Source organism: Vespa velutina, chromosome 4 (genome assembly GCF_912470025.1).
Source record: "Vespa velutina chromosome 4, iVesVel2.1, whole genome shotgun sequence".
Lineage (NCBI taxonomy): Eukaryota > Metazoa > Arthropoda > Insecta > Hymenoptera > Vespidae > Vespa > Vespa velutina.
Window position 1 is genome coordinate 9,256,416 of NC_062191.1, and position 22,379 is coordinate 9,278,794.

The following is a 22,379-nucleotide window of genomic DNA, read 5'->3' on the forward strand; positions in this document are numbered from 1 at the left end:
TATATATATATATATATATATATATATATATATATATATATACATATATATATAATGCAACATTAGCCATACTTATAGAATATATCCTAAATAAATGTCGCACAGCAACGAAATCATTGTTCTCCAATTGATCGATCAACACGACAATGAACAAACGAAACACATTCTATGGTCATATCCAAATTGACAACACATTCGACTACATCGTATTTGTTGGTTATATTATCTGAAATTAAAAACAATTCTTTTATCCCATTATGCGTGCAACATCTCTAACTATAATATATAATTTTGTAGAATTATTGATTTGTTTCAAGTAGAAAAAAAATGTCTGTTTAATGTTTACAAATAGTACTTGAGAACTGGCTATATATATCTGTATATATATAGATATATACAGCCGGTATATAATATATATCTGTATATATACAAATACTGTAACATTGTTGTACCACCGAAATATCATTGATTGGTTAAACGACGAGAATTTTATAACTATATACCTAAATAGGACGTAGAGACATCATTTAATAATTCTATAGTCACAAATTCATAAACGATGGTTACGTTATAATTAATACTCCAGTTTTATTACAAATATAAATATTTTAAATATATAATTCTATATTTGAGTATAATATATATTTTATAATACTGTTATTACCTTGCAACACACATTTTTTATTTTATCTTATGATGTTTTTGCTATCTTACGATCCTACGAAGAATTGCATTAAATTTCGAATTGTGTTATACCTTTGCTCGTTGGAATCAATTGTCTAGGTAATCAATCTTCTATATAACGTTACTTGATGAGACAAGTTCCGATACTTTCGTGCTCATTAATTAGTAGCTTCGATTCGCTCTTTGATTATCTACCGTATTCTAGTACCGAAATATTCCTGTCGTGAAAAAAAGTTAGAGAAAGGCGGCTGACTGACTGATGCTTTGTACATTGAACGAAGCGATAATTAAGAAACTTTCTTCTTTGCTCTTCTCTGAGAGAAATCATTCTTTGAAATTTAATATCGCATACTATGGTCAAACGCGATAATAAAGTGGGATGGGGGACAAATGGATATACAAATTGGCAAAGAGTTCTCCCGTTTTATTTTGACTCGTTAAAAATTTCACAGCTATTAGTTCATGTCTACAAAATTTAATTAATCATTGAAGAAAATATAAAATTTTTACCTGGTTTTGATCTATTCTCGTTTACCTATCGTGACGTATCAATATATTTCATCGAAGACGATTTAATTGCAAAAATAATGAATTTTTATGAAAGATAGGGATATAAAACCAAATTTTCAATTTCATTTTAATTTTATTTCAATTTCTAATTGTGAAGGATAAAAACGAATTGATTCATTTTTACAAATTTCTTTTTTCGAACCAATTATACCCATTTCATTGTAACGTTACTAATAATGTAGCACTTGATTTGACGAGATAAATAGAATTCATGCAGAATTTTATTTGATTATCAGTAAAAAAAAACAAAGAATAAAAAAACAAAAAAAGATTTATTGAATTACATTACGTAGAAAAAAGAAAAAAAGAGATAAATAATAATCGAACGAATATAAATATTTCTGATTATTCGATGAAATTTTTCGATAACTTCTATTTATTATTTTTCGTCTTCTATCATTGATGGTTAAAAGGACAGAATTTTAGCAGATAACGAATAAACATAATGCGTTTCTTTAGACAAGGAAGAGGAATATAGAGAATAGAGGTCTCTATTTCCTACGTACGAAATATAAAGGTGCTACTGTAATACATGGAAGAAGTAAAATAATGAAGGTAAAAGGGTGAACTACGGCGTGGATGCTTTGAGTTTGCCATTCGAGGACGTTGCCTGCTTTAAAATCTGGAGGTTGTATACTTGACAAAGAAAAGAAATAAAGTAGAGGACAAAGAGAAAGGATGGAACGATGAAATATAAGGAGAGAAAAGAAATGGTAGAAGATAGAAGAAGAAGAAGAAGAAGAAGAAGAAGAAGAAGAAGGAAAAGAAAAAAATAGTATATTTTCGCAATCAACTTCGTTCTCGAGAGAGAGAGAGAGAGAGAGAGATAGGAAAAAAAGAAAAGTAAAGACAAGGAAAGGTAAAAAAAAAGAAAGAAACAGAGAAAAAGGAAGAGAAAGAGGAAAGGGTTGCTTAGACTCTAGACCCCGTCGGCCAACAGGTTAACTTTCGAGAAACGCCAACTTTTCCATCGGATTTAACGAAGTGCCACGTTCCTGTAACTTCTCTCATTTACCTTCGAGCCACTCCATATCGACTTTTTTCTTTGTTTTCTTTTACCACTCTTTTTCAAGAGACGCAAAACGATTTTGCACGATCACGATTAAATGCAATGTAAAACTTCAGTCGCTAAGAGGAATAAAAGAGAAAAGAATGAAAAAAAATCGGATATTTTTTAGCGACAGTTAAGCCATTTTAAACATTTACGTCTAAGTAAAGTAGATATGCATCAGGTGTGAAAGTTGTTAAAAATTTTTACGATTCTTTGAATCTTCTTCTTCTTCTTCTTCTTCTTCTTTTAAACGTTTTAAATTTCTTCATTCAAAAAATCGAACGTGAGAGAAGTTTGTTAATTAAGGAAAAAGGAAAGGACATTAATATTATTAAAAGTAAACTAATATATTATTTCTAATTGATTTAATAAAATATATATTATATTTTATCATACATCTTAATATTATAGAAGAGTATATTTAGAAAAGGGTACTAACAGAAAGATTTTTTTCATTGAAGAAATTTTATTATTAATTCAAGGAAAGAAACATAAATGAGGTAATAGAATATGAAAGACAAATAATGTCGACGGTAAAGAAAGCTCAACACCTATTGGCGGAGACATTAAAAGTAGAGTTTAAGAAAGGTGCGCTAATTAGACGAGCTTCGATATAACTGAGAATTCTCTTAAGAGTGATAATATACATATTTAATGAGAAGACACAACGAGAGAAGGAAAATAGAGCGTGGGAAAGAAAAAGAAGAAGATAAAGACAAAGAGGAAGAGAAGAAAAAGAAGAAAGAAGAGGTAAAAGAAGAAAAATAAAAAGAATAAGAATAAGAAGACGAAGAAAGTGAAGAAGGTAAGGGATGAATGAAGTGAAATAAGAAAGAAATAAGAAAAATAAATGAAAGATTTAGTTTTAGAGAATAAAGAATAGAAAATGAAGAAAGAAAGGAAAGAAGGAAGGAAGAAAGGAAGGAAGGAAGGAAGGAAGGAAGGAATAAATGCAATTCTACGATTAATTAAAAAGGAAGAAGGGAAAAGAAGGTCCGTGAGATCTCTCGTTAGCTTCATGATCTTGGGTGACCGATCAAGCGGACTCGTTTAACGAACTCGAGAGATGGTCGAACTTCCCGATTCTTCGTTATTCCAGCCTGGTGAAATTCTCTCTACGTTGAAAGAAGCTCTGAGCAAGAAAAAGAGAAAGAAAGAAAGAGAGAGAGGGGGGGAAGGTAAGAGAGAAATGATGGGTAAGAAGAAGATGAAGTTCGAATCTTGGCTTTTCGAAGGTACTGGTAGAAGACAAGCTCGAACGAGCTGTGATCTCATTAACCGATATAAGAGTACCTGCTTAAAAGTGTTCCACATTTCCTAATGACAGGGTACCTTACTATAATAGCGTTATCATACTTACGAGCGAGCAATTAAAAAAGTTTCATCCGCGCAATTAGGACCTTTCGTGTGCACCTCAGCAATACTACTTGGCCCGTTTGCGTGTTCACTGACCTGAACTTACACGTCATCGCTGATAGAATGAAGAAAGAAGAAAAAAAAAGGAAGAAAAGAGAGAGAGATCGTTACGAAGTGATCTCGAGTGGATCCTTCCTTCACACCTTTACCATCGAACCTCGAAAATGAGATCTAGTTTTAGGTCTCTGTGAAGAGCATAAACATTAGAAATTTATGAAAAGACTCGTGTTTAAAATATAATAACATAGTCGAGGAAAATTGTCTATTTTTTTTTATTTTTTTTTGTTGTTGTTAACTTTAAATAAAGAAACAAGAACTGTTCTTTTCACTCATTCGAGATTCAATGAATATATTTAAATATGTAGTATCATAACAACAAAGTGATATTAGTTTTTGCAAAAATAGATTGAACGAAAAAAAGGTGCATTTTTGTCTAACAAAATCTAAAAATTGTTGGAAACACAGAAAGTAGACGCGTCTGTTTATCGAAGTTTTATCAAACCGCGAAAGAAAGAGAGAGAGAGAGAGAGAGAGAGAGAGAGAAAGAGAGAGATATTTCCTCAACGCCAACTTCGATTTAAAAATTCCGAGCATGGGCAACAGTGAACCAGGAAAACAATTCAACGTGACGATTTTCTCCGCAAATAGAAAAATTCCTTCGGTAAATAGTTGGAAGTATATATATATATATATATATATATTTACTTATATATACACTTATATATATACACTTATATATATGTATATATTTCATTTTAAATTCCGATCAATGTTCTTAAGAAAAATAACAATTCTTGGCTTAATGCAAGTTTACTTCAATTTAAACTATCTTAATATTTTTTTCTATTTTTATTAATTAACGTAACGATATTCGATTTAAGATTCGATAAAAGATAAGGAAGAAAATTAAAAAATAAAAAGGACGAAATCGTGTTAGGAAAGTATTTAAGTTAAAATCTCATAAGATAGAACGACTTAAGGAATCCCGTTTGGCATGGGTAGAAAATCGAATTCTTGTGAGAATTCAAGGAACAGCCAGGGTTTCCGAAGGGATGGAAAGAGGAGTTTAGATATGGTTGAATAAGAGATAGGATAGGGATGTCGAGAAGGGTCCTTTCGATGGGTTCTACGTGGAACTTACTTAATCCTATGTCTCTGCCTTCGCGACGGCTATAATTACTTGACGTAATTTACATGCGGTCCTTAATACACCGTAATCACCTCTCGCATTCGCAATGGCCACCATTGTGCTCTGACAAACGAGTTATCCTAACAAAGTCACTTATGAAATCGGGCCTATGTATTCCCGTGTTTGTTCGAACTTTAACTGACAACGACATATTCTCTCTTCCTCTTTCTCTCTCTCTCTCTCTCTTTCTCTCTCTTTCTCTTTCTCTGTCTCTCTGTCTCTCTCTCTCTCTCTCTCTCTCTCTGTCTCTCTCCCTCTTTCTCTAACTCTCTCTATCTCTTTGTATCTTTCTCTTTTTCTTATATTTTCCTATTTTTTCTTTTCTGTCATTATTTCTTTCTTTCTCCTTTATCTTACGCAATTATTATCACGAAAATCCTTTGACTATTGTAACTTCCATATGTTTTCGTTTGAAACCATGTATTTTATATATTTTTATTTGTATATTTTTCCAACAAAATTGATCATTATAACATTTCTTTTATGGCATGTAAACAAAATAAATCGATTTTCTCATTTAATTTTTTAATCATCCGATAAATCAAAAATATGTTATCGAATTATATTATCATATGTTATAAAAATATGAATATGAAAGTGAAATAAAGAGTGAAGTTCATGTGATAATAATCTGTAAAAATTATCACGATGATAGAATTAAAAGGATAATGATACATAATGATACTTGAGGTCAAATAAAAAATATAATAGGATCATGCTTAAAAAGGGGATGACAAACGTAAATGATATTAAAGAGCATACAACGGATGTCATATATCCCATTGATTCACTCCTACTTTAATTTTCTTATTTCTTACTATTTTTCTCGATTTTCTTTTTGTTCTTCTATTATTCCTTTATTCTTTGTTTTCTCCTTTTATTATTATTTTCTGGTCTTCTTCTTCCTCCTTTTTAATCTTTTCTTTTTCTCTTCTTCACTTATAATATTTTCTTTCTCTCTATCCTTTTTCTTCGATTCTTTGAAATGTCTCGAAATTGAAAAAAAAAAAAGAAAAGAAATAAATAGACAGAAAGATGTTCGTTAAGAGCATGTATGTGCGATTGACAACTAACGAGCGAATGTATCAAAGAAGAACGTAATATTAAGCCTAGCTTAATTACATTGAATGTAGATAGATAGATAGATAGATATTGTAGATTAAAGAAAAAAAAAAAAAATACAAAAGAAAAAAAAGAAAAATAAAAAGGAAAAAAAATGTAAGCATTCGCGATTACAATGAACTGATAATAATGTGATACATCGTTTACGTCGGAGCTCTTTGAAGGCTTCTATTATCGGAACCGTCATTAAAAGCGTGCGCACGTACACGAACGCGCCTATAATTGGTACGCTTTACTGCGAGCGAATCAAATTAAAATCCGAATCCGACAAATTACGAGAAAATCGAGTTAACGACGGTACTAGTTCGTCACGACATAGAAATAAGCGAGTTATGATAAATATACCTATGTGTTAGCCTTGTTTCTCATCGATCACCCTTACAATCATCATTTGTTTTGCGAAGAAAATTCCTTTCGTTCTATGAAAGTTTATATTCAAACATGAACATTGCTTTTGACAAGTTCATTTTAATTAGCAGTAGATACGATCTTTTTTTCCAAATTAATCAAACTTTGGCACGTGTGAAATTAAGTCATACCTATTATCTAAAAAGAAAAAAGAAGAGAGAGAGAGAGAGAGAGAGAGACAGAAAGAGAAAATAATTATTAACATTTTCTGTTAATTCATATAAAGTCAATTATTAATTTTTATATCTTAAAAAGAAACGAAATAGGAAAAATAATAATTATCACCATCACGTCGATACATTTCATTCGTATTTTTGTAACGTATTTTTGTAGATATGTTATTCAAGATTCGTATTTTTGTAGAAAGCTTATTTATCACGAAAAGGATCGTTCTTGAAGAAGCCGAAATTTAAACGAATTTTCGTGACGGTATTTATATAGTGTGCTTGGTCGCAAAAGCCACCTTACCGTCCGCGACATTCGATCGAAACTCCTAAGCATCGGCGCTACTATTTTCGTAGTCAGAAGACTTCGTAAGAAGTTCGGAAAGAAGAGAGAGAAAGAGAAAGAGAGAGAGAGAGAGAGAGAGAGAGAGAGAAAGAGAGAGAACACGAACGAGACTCATCGACCCTGACTCAAATTCGAATGAGAGCTAGATGCCCTCGTATAAGCTCGATCCGGTGCATCTCGAGCTTCGTGTAACGGTTTCCAAAATACCACTACGACTAATGAGATTTTCTCGAATCCGTGCTGTCTTGGGATATCTACTACTAGAAAATGAAGTAAAAAATAAAGAATGAGAAAAACGTTCCTAATGAATTTGCACTTTGAAGGAGAAATAGATAGATAGATAGATAGATAGATATATAGAGAGAGAAAGAGAAAGAGAGAAAGAGAGAGAGAGAGAGAGAGAGAGAGACGCGATTGAGATTGAAATTGAGATTGAAAAAGAGAAAGAGAGAGAAAGGGAGAGAGAGAGAGAGAGGGAGGGAGGGAAAGTAATTATATTTTCAAGAATTTCCTCTTTTACATCATTATTATCATTTAAATTTCTTAGAAAGAAGGGACAGACTCCGTTGATATACTTCCTCAACGTTGACTAAAGTTCTTTATCGAAAGATATAGAAAACAAGGCTACCATCTCCTTTTTATTTTACTTTTTTTGGTCTTTCTTTTCTGCTGTTCTTTTTTCTCCTTGTTTTTTTCTTTTTTTTCTTTTTTTCTTTTTCCGTCTCCTTTTACTGCTTCAGGGAGATAAAATACCGATTTAACTTTGTGAATCGAAATTTTTTCCTTAAAGCTATTTTTCGAGGAAGAGACACTTAAATTCATATAGAAGACTTACGGACTCTACATTAGGAAACTTCTACGAAACTTTCCGATTTTTACCTTCTATTGTCCCAGCATAAATTTACGGGTCAAGAGATCATTTGAATCAACTGATAGATAAGTAACGAGATTATGACAATTTTCGAGATAATATAAAATAGTTTTTTTTAATAATCAATACGATATTATTCAATGTATTAACAATCATTTATTTATTCATTTCGATAAAATGAATTATTCGATTTTCCTTTGACGATGAGTTTTATATATCGGAAATTTTATTATTTACAAAAACCGATCAATTTTATTGGGTCATGCATGACATTTATTTCCTGAGAAAAAAGAAGATATTTCTTGTCTGACAAGATAGAACAGTGTCATCTATAGTTTCTCGATAAATCGATTCGTTATCGGAACATTCGCACTGTCTCGAATGGACCGAATGGAATCGAACGTTACGATGATTTACGTTTTCACCGAGTCTACTGCAAAATTTCTCGTTTTTTCTTCTGAAGCAACTAGGCTCGAAGAATTTGTCATGATAACGAATGTAAGACTCGTAATCTGTATCAATGAAAGGACAAAGATCTTCGTTTTTTTTTATTTTTTATAGATCTGAAAATTTTTTTAAAGATAAATTAAATTAACGAATTCGAAAAACGCATGGAATGTGTGAGCGCGAACGCTCAAGAGAGACAGAAAGAGAGAGAGAAAGAGAGAGAGAGAGAGAGAGAGAGAGAGAGAGAGAGAGAGAGAGAGAGAATCACGTAAAAATTAGAAACGAAAATAATTTATTGGAATGTCGAGAGAGGTACATATAAATCACAAAATACCTTTTCTTTTTTCGAAGTTATCTCGAGTTCGAAATATTCAGACTTTACGTTGAATTTGCGTTTTGCTGCTGCACAAATGAGTAATAGTTCCGCACGAGAACGTTAAACTATTTGTAACAATATTTTACCGTTCTCGTTATTTCGTCAGAAGTTTGACAGTAAAAAAGTAAAAAAGACATTTTTCTGTATCGTTTAAATCATTTTTTAGAATACTATATGAATATAAAAAACTTTTCTTATCAGTTTATTTCTATATCAAATGTAAGACCAATACGAAACGTTTCTCGGTTCATTGAATATTCAACGACCATGACAGAAAGAGAGAGAAAAAGAGAAAAAGAGAGAAAGAGAGGGAGAGAGAGAGAGAGAGAGCGAAATAGAGAGAGGAAGAGAGAGAGAGAGAGAAAGAGAGAAAGATATAAAGAGAATTTACAACAACGATGAGTATTATTTTAGTATGAGCTAATTCAAAACTTTTACTGCTAGTCACTTGTCACTTGTGTCGTGAGATATGTATGTGACGAAGTTACGTGATGAAATTAGTTTCTATAACACATGTTGCGTTCTATAATTAAATCATGAATGAACAAAAGCAAAAAAAAAAATAATAACCCTTTGAATGCTATGAACCCATATATGCGTTTTAGCGAAAACGATCGCTGTGAACTATGGACACATATGTGCGTTTATCAATTCTTTTGACTTCTCTCGCGTTTGAGATAATTTCAAGTTAAGATATGATTAAACATTTTAATGCTTTGAATGAAATAATTAATTAATTCTTGTATCGTTTAAGTAGTTGCATTTTGTGTATTTAATCAACAGCATTAACATTAGCGAAAAAAATATTCCGTCTCCAGCAATTGAAACCCGCTAGGCGTGTGCCGTCCACACGGATTATATGCGCCAGGAGTATTCAGCACTCAAAGAGTTAATAATAATAATAAATAATAATAAAAGGTACGTACAAAATATCCAGTATTTTTAACTTTAAATATTATTAATCCCTTTCAGTAAAACATCAAGCAAAGTAACGTGTCGACGTTTTTTGGAATCTTTCGAAGGTTGTTTGCAAAGTAGAGAACATAAAAACACACGTAAGATTCTATCGAAGATTCAACGACGTGATCCAAGATCAAAGCTTCGTCCCTCGAAGAAAAGAGGGAGAGAGAGAGAGAGGGAGAGAGAGAGAGAGCAAGTTTGTCTTTTGAACACGTTCGTTCCTTTTTTAGCACATTATCGATGTTCGTTCGATTGCTAGCACGGTACTAAACTGAAATCGAGATAGTCCGCTCGGGTGAACGCAATCGCGTAGAAAGCGGATCGTAAAACGATTTTCCTACTATGTTCTTATGTAGATGACATTTCTTGAGCCCGGCTATCCTTAAAACTTTTAACGTTTCAAACAAGTTACGTAATCGAAAACAGACACGAGAATCTTTAAAGATTCTCTAATCTTCTAGAGGAATCTATTTAATTTCTGACTGAATTTAAATCCCTTCAAGAATGATAATTTCTTCTCGAGTTTTTTTTTTCTTTTCTTTTCTTTTCTTTTTGTTCAATTTTTTCTTCTATCTCTTTGTTTTATTATTATTATTATTATTATTATTATTATTATTTTTATTATTATTATTATTATTATTTATTTATTTTATTCTGATTAAACTTACCCTCAAGAACTCTGACACATTCCGTATGATTCGGATAAGGATTCGGATAATTCGGACTGTAGAATTCTCTCTTAGCTTCGTCGCCGATTAGAAATTTCTCGCATTTGTCTGCGGCGTGTCTCATTTGACGACGTCGAAATATGTCATCCCTTGACGATGATAATAGCATCGACGTGGTTGTCGTCCTAGAGAATATTTCTGTTGATATTCCTCGACTCTCCGTAGTTGGGACTATCTGTAGAAATTTATGAAAAAACGTTTCGGTAATAAAAATTTTGAAGGGGAAAATAAAAGATGTAGAATTATTTTGATGTGTATATTAATTAATTAATTAATTGATTTAATTGTCAACCGGGAAAGAGATTGGAATAGAGTATTTCATGATTAATCAAAGATCGAGAATCGCCAGTATGCTTTTACCATTACATTATGTAAAATCTATCGAATGGATGAACTTGCAATCTACCAATATACGAATGTCAGGTCATTAATTAAACTCGAATTGGAGGAAGCTATGTACGATAGGTATATCGATAGTGTTAAATTATAGATATTACCATGAGTTTGCCTTATTGGTAACGGTTATAGCTCGATATTGTCGAGCCTCAGGTGCAGCACGATATATATATATATATATATATATATATATATATATATATATATATATATATATATATATATATATATATATATATGTATATATATACATGCATATGTTATACACACGTGTGTATCTATAATACCTATTATCTATTGCCAAATGATTATTTAGTAGAGAAGATGTTTGAGTATTTTATTCTTGAAAATTTTTAATGAATTTTACGTGCAACATTCAAACTCAAGAAGACACGTGTCTATTTTTCTTTTCTATTTACTACTTTATTTTTTTGTTATTTCTTAGATCAGTCATGAGAGAAAGAATAAAGAATGTCCAATAGCACATATACAGCCTATTATTGAGAGACTTCGAGAGCTTATATGCAGCTTTATTTACACGAATAAAAGTCATTCGATAAGAGTTTAAGATTTACGAGAGTACATCGATACCAACTTTCAAGAACTCTTTCAACTATTTCATTTTTCAATCGCGCTTGAACGTTTTATGGAAATGGTAAATTTTTCTTTGCGAACTCTTGACTCGAACGAACTTTTCTATTTATTCTCCTGTCGACCATTTATTATTATTTTCTTATTTTGTATTATTCATTAACGAATATATTTGTCATAAGAAGAAATAGCAATTTATTTTCCTTTTTCTTTTTCTTTTTCTTTATAACGAATATATTCATTATGCAAAAAAGTAATTATCTTTTACCATTTGAATTAGAATTTTAGTGGAAACTAAACAATATTCGTAAATTTATTTCAATAAAATTTATTTAACATCGTCAATCATAATATTAAAAGATATTATGCTATTGATGAATTACTGTGACACGATATCACATGAATATTTAAGTAATTGTTTATACTTTTATTTTTTATTTTACTATTATATATAGTAATAAGTTAATAATATGCTAATGTATAATACTAATGTATAAAAAATAAAAACTAAAAATGAACTTACGTCGGCAATCGTAGAAAAGACCGGCACGTTTCTCGAAATTTTTGATGTTTCTTTTATCGATATTCTAGAAATGTCGAAATTTTTGGAAGATTCGGTAACAGAATATTCAGGATGATTTCTCAAAGACGAAAAAGAGGTCGATTCATTCGAAAGGTAATTTTGGATTGTCGTTTGCGTCTTTTCCGAGTTTTCCTCTAACATTATCCTCGAAGATCTATGAGCCAATCCGAATGTTTGTGTGCTATCGTCGTTGCTCCAGGGTGTCGTTTTAAAAATTCTATGGAGAGTTCTTTCAGAGGATGACGAAATCGACATCGAGGACGAGGACATCGATGAAGATGATGATAAGATGGAACGTGACGATCTACTTGTAGATCTACTTCGTCCGTGAACGTAAAGAATGGAATCTTTTCTCCCCTGCGTCGACTCTGCGGATGCTCCGGCAACTAAAACATATAAAAAATATTTTATGTATTTAAAAAGAATTTAAAAATTAATCAGATAGATCGTTATTAATTATATATAAAAATTATCATTATAATTTGACATTTATTATAACGATTAAATGTTTTATATTTCTAATTAATTAACTGTTTATATTTGAAAAGATTCGAAAAACATTATCGTACGATAATTTTTATTTAGAATTTCTGTCTCCTCAAGTATTATATTTATTTTTTCGCATTTTACCGGACTGCTCGATATTTTACATATAATCTGTTATTCAACTTAAGCTGCTTAAGTTCAAAACGGAAAGCGATATACGATTGTTAATTTGAAATGAAGGTAAGAGGACGAAGAATACGATTCACAATAGTTCAGACCGCGTTGTCCGATCCCATTAGCGATGCAAGATTTCCCCTTGGCTAAGCTGTTTGAAAAGCTTCTTGGCCACTGACAAATCTCAAAATTGCAAAAGAGAGAAGGAGAAAAAGAAAAAAGAAAGAGGAAGGAAAAATTATATTAAATTTGTCCTTGAAATATTAATATTTCATTTTAATATCGTATTATTTATTTCTGTTCGTTTGAATTATTTTAAAAAATTACTTATACTATTGTCTCTTTTCACATTATTTAAGATACTGATGTTCTTATATGAATGTCTAATAATTTTATATGGTTTATATATATATATATATATTGAAATAAAATGCAAATTTTGTGGAGATTATTATTTACTAAGACAATAATTGCGATATTTATAATTTAAATCGCGTAAAAATTCTGCAAATGGAAACAAATTTGATTAATTTCTGATTATCTTATCACATTCTTTCAATCTTTTTCTTTCTATTTTCTCTCTCTTTCTATCTTTATTACATTATTTATTTTATCGTTAACCTACATTTTTTGTCTTTTCTTCAATAGTTTTTCATTCGTAATGTTTCGTAGCAACACGCACATGGCAAATTCAGTTTCGTGTATGGCCGACGTACAAGCGAATTGAATTTCGAGCGATTTTCAGAAAAATTTCGTCGTACGTGGACGTGGATGGACAAGTTCATATTTTTCCCTATAAAACTTTTATTCTCAAAGCAAATCCTAGAGATTTTTCTGCTTGTATATATTCTCCCTTTACTATTTTACAATATTTATATTCGATCGCGAATAATTTCGACGATGATTTACAATTGTTCTTAATTTTTCGATCGCGTCACCAATTTTATTTCAAATAAAAAGAGTTCGCATTATTGAACACCTGGTGGATGTGAGATAATTCTTCAAAATGTTGCCTGTGTATGTGTTCAAATCGGTATCACATTCGATACGAATTTTCACGTCTCTTTCGCTATCGCTTGGGGATAGATTGAATATGATAAAAAAGAAAAAAAAAGAAAAAAAAGAAAAAAAAAAAGAAAAAAAAAAGAAAAAAAAAAAGAAAAAACAATTCTGTGCTGTTGAACCGATGAAACTTTTGTCAGTACATTTTTCTCGGCATTGTTGGTTTTACCAGGGGTGATAAAAGTTGCTGAAAAATACGTTGCGTGTTAAGCGAAACACACACACAGAGAGAGAGAGAGAGAGAGAGAGAGAGAGAGAGAAAAAGAAAGACTGTATTGGTCGTTGAAAATATGATTTTTGTTTCTTTTTTCTTATTTTTCTTTTAATCATCAAATTGAATGCGATACGTTCAAAGACTCGATGTTATATATTTTTTATAATGTTTTTTAATTAATCGTTTTATTTTTTATAGGTAATACAAATATTGTCATTTTGTCAGTCTCATTTCGTAAAACAAATAACCGAGTTAACATTTCATTTATGAAATATCCTAACAAAAACGTAAATATAGATACGTGTACGACTATTAAGCTTTTATTGGCATGTAATTCGTCAAATTCCAATATTTTTTCGGTAATAAACTTTCATTAACCAAAATTCCTATTTCTTTGAATACGTCTATTGAATATTTCTATTGAAAAGCGACAGTCCTATCCAATTTTTATACACCATTCGCAAGATAATAGAACGTGGATTATTAATCATTCAATCTGAATAAATCTTATATAGTTTTAATATTACAGACAAATATTTCGTAATATAAAGGAATTTTTTTGATTTATCTTTTTTTTTTTTTTCTTTTTGAAAAGTGATTGCATTCTCTAGAATAATTTGCTGGAGTATTTTCATATACTCGTAACTTTTTAAACTTCTCATCATAAATTCACGTCCTGTAACTTTAAAGTTTATTACGATAGATCGATCGTACTTATTCGATAGGACTGGACATTATTATTCTTACATAAAAATTTGATCGACGATATAAACGAAGATAGAATAAACTTTATTTCTAGCGATTTAAATTGTTTCTCACAAATGAGATATTAAAAAATAAACGTGGAAGTATATAAGAGACACAAATCACATATATTACATTTTCCCATTTCTTTCGAAGGCGATAACTTTATTTAATTTTCAAAGACGACGATTCGTCGTTTAATATATCAAAAGATTACTTTCTTCAATTTTAAGTCGAGTAGCCTTTGATGTTGAGGATCTTGGATCTTTCTAAGAATCAGATGAAACGTGAAGAGAGAAGAAGAAGAAGAAGAAGAAGAAGAAGAAGAAGAAGAACAAGAAGAAGAACAAGAAGAAGAACAAGAAGAATAAGAAGAACAAGAAAAAGAAGATGAAAAAAAAAAGAAGAAAAAGAAGTAGTAGTAAAAGTGGAAGGGAGTTAAGAACGTTGGTAAAGACGAGAGGGAAGACTCGTCTCGAACTTTTGAATTGGAGCCTTATGAAAGTTTCCTCTTCAATTTTAGCTTATGCTCTTCTCGTCTTCGGTACGTGAACCACTTTTTGCAGGGTGTTCACTCAGAGAAAAAAAAAAGTAAAAAAAAAGTAAAAAAAAAAAAAAGAAAAAAAAACAAAAAGAACTATCGAGAGCAAACTTTTTGGGCTAATATTTCTTGATAACTTCTTTAGACACCTGAAGCTATGCTAAGTGACGATAACACGAATAATCCGAAGTCTTAGAAAAAAAAAAAAAAAAAAAAGAAGAAAAGGAAGAAGAAAGGACGAACGAATTATTATTATCAGAAAAGTATCGATGCTTCATTCGAAATAAAAATATATGATATAACAATGTTTATAAAAATCTTTCGATTTCTTTTACCTTTTACATTGATTTTTTTAGGATAGGTTAGTGATGAAGTGATGTTAGTTAGGATAGCCAGTCACGATTCTAAATTTGCTGGAGTTTTTTCTGAATAAGAAGAAGAAGTAGGTATTTTCAGATAGCAAACAGTTATCTTACTTGAGATGCAAGTCATGTTTAGACAGCTAGTTTCTGAGGCCACTAACGATACCGAAGATTTACATTCGTACTCTAGAAACAAATCAAATCTCGGTCTAGCTAGCCATTTGAATTCACCTACATAAGTTGGTATCTAACCTTGTGTATATCTATCTCTCTACTCTCTACTCTCTACTCTCTACTCTCTACTCTCTACTCCCTCTCTCCCTCTCTCTCTCTCTCTCTCTCTCTCTCTCTCTCTCTGCCGTTTTGCTTTGCTTTTCGTAACGTCGATAGTATAACTTCAGCCATTCCTCTCATTTCTTTCGTATTTTCCAATAAATTTTCTTCCATTCTTCTTCTCTTTACGAAAGTATGAGAATTTTCCTTATAATAGTGTTGCTCTATGAAAATTTTATCTCATTTTACTTGTGATATTGTAATCTCTTTGAAATGTTCTTTCTTATTTGTCTCCTACTTGTCTATGTATCTATCTATATCTATTTATATACATATATATATATATATATATGTGTGTGTGTGTGTATGTGTGTGTTGTTTTTTAAGCTTTAATTTTAACTTTTTTTTTGTACGAACCGTACTTCGAAAAATATGATCACGATAAATGCGTTATTTGTCATTCTTTTGGATTATCTATTCTTCTGGATCGTTTTGTGGAAAAAAAGTATGATTCTCAATATACGCTTTCGATCAATAGGAATTAATTGATCGAATGCTTTAAATTACACATCTATTTGTTTCATTGAAAACGTATAGAACAAATCGCGTCACGCTGTAGGCCATTTCGCATTTATCATTCTCACGTTGTTCGTACCAACACGTCCATTCATTGCCACAGCTTTTACTCATCTGTCAATCTAACGTAATTCCATTTTCCTTTTACATTCTTTTTCTTCTTTTTCAAGGATTTCTTTATTTTCTTCGCACGTAGTTGCACTTTCATTGAGGATACGAGAGAAAACTTCGAGATCGATCGATAGTAATTACAACTTGGAGAAAATTTTATTTCAGAACCTTCTTTCTTTTTATCTTAATTTAGAGGAAAATGGAAAAAGAGAATGGAAGATGTAACCATTTGTCTCTTTATTTTTAATAAAAGTCCTTGCTACGTTTATGACGATATAAAAACTTACGTAAGAAAAATCTGAATTGTAAGTTCTTACGTTTCACTTATTACTGTAATATATAAAGTTAATACCTTCATTATCGTTACTATAATTATCGTTATTATTATATTATACTATATTATCACTATTATCATTATTATTATAAAATGTAAGTACGATCGTATGGTGTAATTCGATTAATTTTCCAACGCCCCATCCCAACATCTCTCAATGGTCACAACCTTTCCTTCCATAGATTAATCTTTTCTCAAATACTTTTCCTACTTCCTTTTTTCGCAAAATCTTAATTATACATATCCAATTAAGACCAAAATATCATAATAAATCAATATTAATAGTTATTATTATCAATCATATTTAATGACTCCAAAACAAAAAAATTCATATAAAACTTTTTATTCATTTTTTGTTGGATTTAAAAAAAAAATTTTTAAATTCAACAAAATCCACTTCCAACTCATTATTTCAGTTAATTCGTAAAACGAGATACGTACAATTTGTAAATTTTTCTTTCTCAATTTTTTTTTTTTTTTTAAATTGGCAAAGAAAAATAAATCACGAAGCTCTATCGTCTTTTCGTCGTCGTCGTCGTCGTCGTCGTCGTTGTTGCGTTGAAAGATTTCTTGTCTCAACAATTTTCCAAGTAGGAAAAGAGAACGTTTTTAAATAGAGAAGCAGAAGAAAGAAGAGAAAAACTAACATTAAAAGTTTGTATGTACAAGGAAGGAACATAGTAAGATCATAGCAGTTGAGTTATACCTTACGAAATTATGAAATTAGCTATTTGAATGTATGTGAATACGTTTGAAAATACGGTTAACTTTTTTAATAAGTAACGAATTATAAAAGGACTCGTAGTAGTTAATTACGTCACGTTCATTATCTGAACGTAAACGTAAAAACAGGTTTAAAGGTGGACATCAAATATTATGTGTAGTATTTAATATTTCGTATTATTTATGGATATTTACGGATTTTAACCGGAACGAATAAATATAAAAACAGAAGAAACTTAAATCTCGAAAGTATGTTAAAAGCGAATGAATGAATGAATAAACGAATGAACGAGCGAAATGTTGATGTAGTAAATACCGTTTACCTTCGTTCATTATTCGTTTAGCTTTGTTCACTCCAATGAATGTCGGTAACGAGATAAAATTGTTATTCTTCGTTAATATTCCCAGGTTCCTTCCTTATCTTTCAACATCCTAGTCATTTATATCCCACGGAAGATTACTTCATTATTAGATTAATAAGGCACATCATTCATTACGTTCACCCTTATTCGTAATCAGGGAGGTTCGACTAATGATACCGTTGGGACCATGTTTCTCAACTTTTTATCATTATCTCAAGATGATAATGAAATGTATCTTCCTGTTTCTTTTTTTTTTTTTTGTTAAATCGATAAATTCTCGAGCGATGATTTTATTTAACGATAGATACCTTATTATTTTAAGATAACCTATTATTTTTTTATTAACACTAGCATGAATGATCCTTGATGACAAATTACGATATATTATATTAATATTCAATTAATATTCAATTTTATTATGCAATGTTATAAATATGCAAAAATTTAATTTCTTATAAAAAAAAAATTATGACAATGTAATTTTACTGTTACTAGTGCTTTAATACCTATTTAATAATTGGTATAATATTTTCGTATTTTAAATTTCTACAATAACAAAAAATCATGGATTGAAGAGAACGTTTATTCAACGATTCGAAACACTCGTAAAAATTGTTTTATTCTCTTTAATAAAGTTAAAAAAAAATATGTATATATATATATACATACACTCCTGAATCGAAAACAAAATAATAACATAACGTATAGTACTTTGTCTCCCGGGCTTCGGATGCTATTTGTTCGACAGAGTTCTAGTCAGGTCGTTGATAGGAGTTGCCCAAAACGTGAAAGAGTAACCTGCTCACGTCAGGAGAAACACCAATGATGAATCGGGAAAGTTTCATAGCGGATATCCTACGGGATATCGAAGTGCCAGTCCACACACATATTGATATAATCCCTAACTCTACGAAACAGACACGTATAGCAAAGTCGTGTCCGATCAACAAATGTAGGTATTCTCCCGAAAAAAAGTCGATTTTTCTTAAGCTTTTATTGAATGATCATTCATAATGATTAATGTATGAAACGAATTTCTTTATATAGTAACACCGATCGTAGTATTTCTATATGGTATCTTAGAATTTGTATATTAAAAAATAAGTCGATTATTATCGATGATTATCAATGTATTTGTTTATGGGTTAAAATTAATTTTTTTTCTTTTTAATACCGATCAGAATACATCTATCACGAATCTTATATATTTACATTTTATTATTTATTACGTTTTTATAGATTAATAAATAAAATGTTATCGAGAATTAAAATTTTATTAATGTATAGTATAGTATAGATAAGAGTTATGTCTGATCTCTCAACATTTTCAAATGTGTCCGAACAGTGTATGATTCTTACTCATGCGGAAAAAGATCAAGTCAAGCAATATTTGGCATTTCTCCATAACATGATTATTTGTTTGCGAATCCTCCCTCCTAGCTGGTTATACAGAATTTCGAATCTTTTAAGAGTAGAGTTTTTCAATAACTCGTTCTGTGTTAAAACGCATGTTGCTTTTATGTTTTTTTTTTTTTCATGAATATTAATTACGATAAATTTAACAATGAATTTAACTGCATATAATGCACCATCAAACGTTTCATTTTGCATTGCAATTAGTATTTAACGTTTAATTAAATGTATCTAATCGACTTTATGTATAATATAATAATTATATATAATCGACTTCTTTTCATATTATATTATTATGAATAGCAATTCTATAATAGTGTAATATATCCATCTCGTTATAAAATGAAATAATAACTATAGAAACAAACGAAAAAACAATTATACATATATATCTATCGTTTTAATCTATTCGTGTAATAATATTAATCCTGATGTCAAAAAATGTAAAAGTTAAATAGTTTTTAAGAACTGATATAAAAACAATATTTTTAACAAAAAAAAAAAAATAATGATCGGGAGACAGAGAGAGACAGGGAGAGAGGGAGAGAGAGAGAGAGAGAGAGAGAGAGAGAGAGAGAGAGGGAGAGAGAAAAAAGATTATTATTTTCCTACATCTATTTCTCCTTCGTAATAATCGTTGCAACATTCGTATAATTTATTATTTTTCTATAATCTAATGTAAGATACATAAATCTATATTTTATCCGTCAATATCCTATTATCAGTCGATAAAGTAATACCCGTCAAATTTGTCAATGGATGTTCGGAGATGTTTCAAACATTTAGCCGATTTGACAGGCATCAAACTGAAAAATAACGTTCACATATGAAAACAATAGATGGAAGAAAAGAAGAAATAAAAAAAAAAAAAAATAAAAAAAAAGGAGAAATTTATCTCGATGGAAATATCAGTTGTATATGTCGAATGCTAGTCGGTAGAACTGCGAGGGTTGAATTTCTCTGAATGTGTGCTCGTCATTGGGATAGTACGTAGAAAATGCGCGTGCGCGTGCAATGCACACAACGTTCCAACACATTCTCGCTTGTGAGCATTCATCCCGTATGCTCTTGCACGCGGCCTTAGATCCCATTGGTACGCATGAGAAATCCACGGAGAATTCCATTTTCTGTGCTGCTCAGGAACGAGTACCCTTCAGAATTGTCATCGTAAAAAGCAAAAAGCGAGAGAGAGAGAAAGAGAAAGAGAGAGAGAGAGAGAGAGAGAGAGAGAAAAAGTAGGAGAGAGAGATAAAGAGATAGATAAAGAGAGAGTGAGAAAGAAAGAGAGAGAGAGAGAGAGAGAAAAAAAGAAAGAGAAATAGAAAGAGATAAAGAAAGAAAGAAAAAGAGAGAAAAGGAAAAAGATCAGACAATACAGGGCGTATCTCGAGCACACGCTCGATTGAGATCAAACAATGGATATCTGCATATAAAAAAGAATCCCCCTTTGGAGCTCGTCCAGCTTATACATTCCTGAAATTTTCATAAGGACTGGAAGACTTTATACCAAGTCTTTCATTGACAATTATAATTAATTATGATATTGAGATGTAATTGTGATAATCATAATAAGCCTATTCTACTTAATACAGATTATTGTATCTAATGTTTATGCGTAATTATTTAAAAGACATATTTGCATGCAGTGCGCCTAGTTATTAAAATTGATGTATTAATAAGGAAAAGAAAAAAAAGAAATAAATTATTTGCAAAAAGATATTTTAAACACATGCAGTTGATAGACGAGAAGTTATTTTTTCTTTTGTTTTCTTTTTTTGTTTTTTTTTTTTTTTTTTTTAATAAATATATCCCAAACAACAGAGCGAGAAATTAGGGGATTTATATATCTGAAAATGATACGAATGAATTAACGACGTTAACAGTTTCTTCCGTTTGAGTTTTAACGGCGATAATTTATGAATGAGAGGCGTGCAGATTTTACATAAACGCAGCTAGAGTTTCAAGAGACAATAAATTGGTACGACATCGCGCTATGGTATTCATGATCATAAACTTACTGCAACGATGACCACGGACAAAAAAGTATTTCATTTCATGGCGATTTTATGAAACGAAATCGCGTTTTCTTCTTTACTTTCGTGTTTCGCGAAATTTTTGCAAGCTACACGAATCCGAAAGGGTGGATTTTTCTCATTAGAAGTAAAATTTCAGCTTCCATTGCGAGTGTAAATTCTGAATTTTTATGTTCAAAGTAGATCAAACGAAATGATGAAAATACTACATTCGTTACTCCTTTGTAGTTGATTTTTTTGTTATTTTTATTTGTAGATCTTTAGAGAAGCAAAGACAATTAATAATTATACACGTTAATTAATAATAATAAATATAATAGTGACAACATCTATATATAATCCAATAGTAATATATATATATATATATATATATATATATAACAATAATTGTTTTGATAAATTATTTTATCTTATTTCGAATTATATACATAAAAATATAAGCTATAAATATTATTTGTAAAAAATCAAAAAGTTAATCGATATCGCGTATTATGATAATAACAAAATAAGAAAGAAGTTTTAATGGCAGACTATTATTTCTAACTCCCATATTTAATAACAGAACAATCGAGGATAAAGTAAGTAAACGTACCTACACAGAAAAAGATCAAACGACTTGTAGGCGAAAAAAATGATATATGCGCTCTACGAACTTGCATAGAAAAGCACGGTTAACGTTCGGTTGCACGCCCAAGAAAAAAAAGGAAAGAAAAAGGTCCAATTTCTTGTCGATGCGAAAAAAAGATCAAAAAGATGGGGGAGGGACAATTTATAGCAAGCCAACTTTGCTAGCGAAGCTCGTGTGTCTTGCTAAAGGCTTTCCATCTCTCTCTCCTGTCATAAATCTCGACAGAACATCATTACTCACGCTTCAGGTCAATGGCAAACCTTTCCTTTTCTTCAACTTCCTCTTCCTTTTTCCTCAAACAGGAACTCGGAGAGAAGGTTGTTCCTCGAACGTTTAAGTAACTTCCCCTCTCCTTGTTCTCCCTGAATCGCAAAGTTCACTTTTCATTAACTTTCCTTCGTAGATTCAGGAAGGAACGTTTAAGGAAATCGACGATTTATA

The 22,379-nt window shown here is 30.6% G+C and overlaps 1 protein-coding gene across 4 annotated transcripts in view; it reads right to left on the bottom strand.

The window, feature by feature from the left end:
• LOC124948846 overlaps positions 1-22,379 on the bottom strand; it is a 105,328-nt gene that overhangs the window by 26,850 nt on the left and 56,099 nt on the right. For all 4 annotated transcript variants that reach the window (XR_007100865.1, XM_047493082.1, XM_047493081.1 and 1 more), the window contains 2 exons: positions 11,843-12,288; positions 10,273-10,507 (listed from right to left, as the gene is read on the bottom strand). Coding sequence is in view for 3 of the 4 variants with exons in the window: in XM_047493081.1 (XP_047349037.1) it covers positions 10,273-10,507; positions 11,843-12,288 (681 nt within the window). In the remaining variant the exon portion in view is untranslated. The remainder of the gene's footprint in view (positions 1-10,272; positions 10,508-11,842; positions 12,289-22,379) is intronic.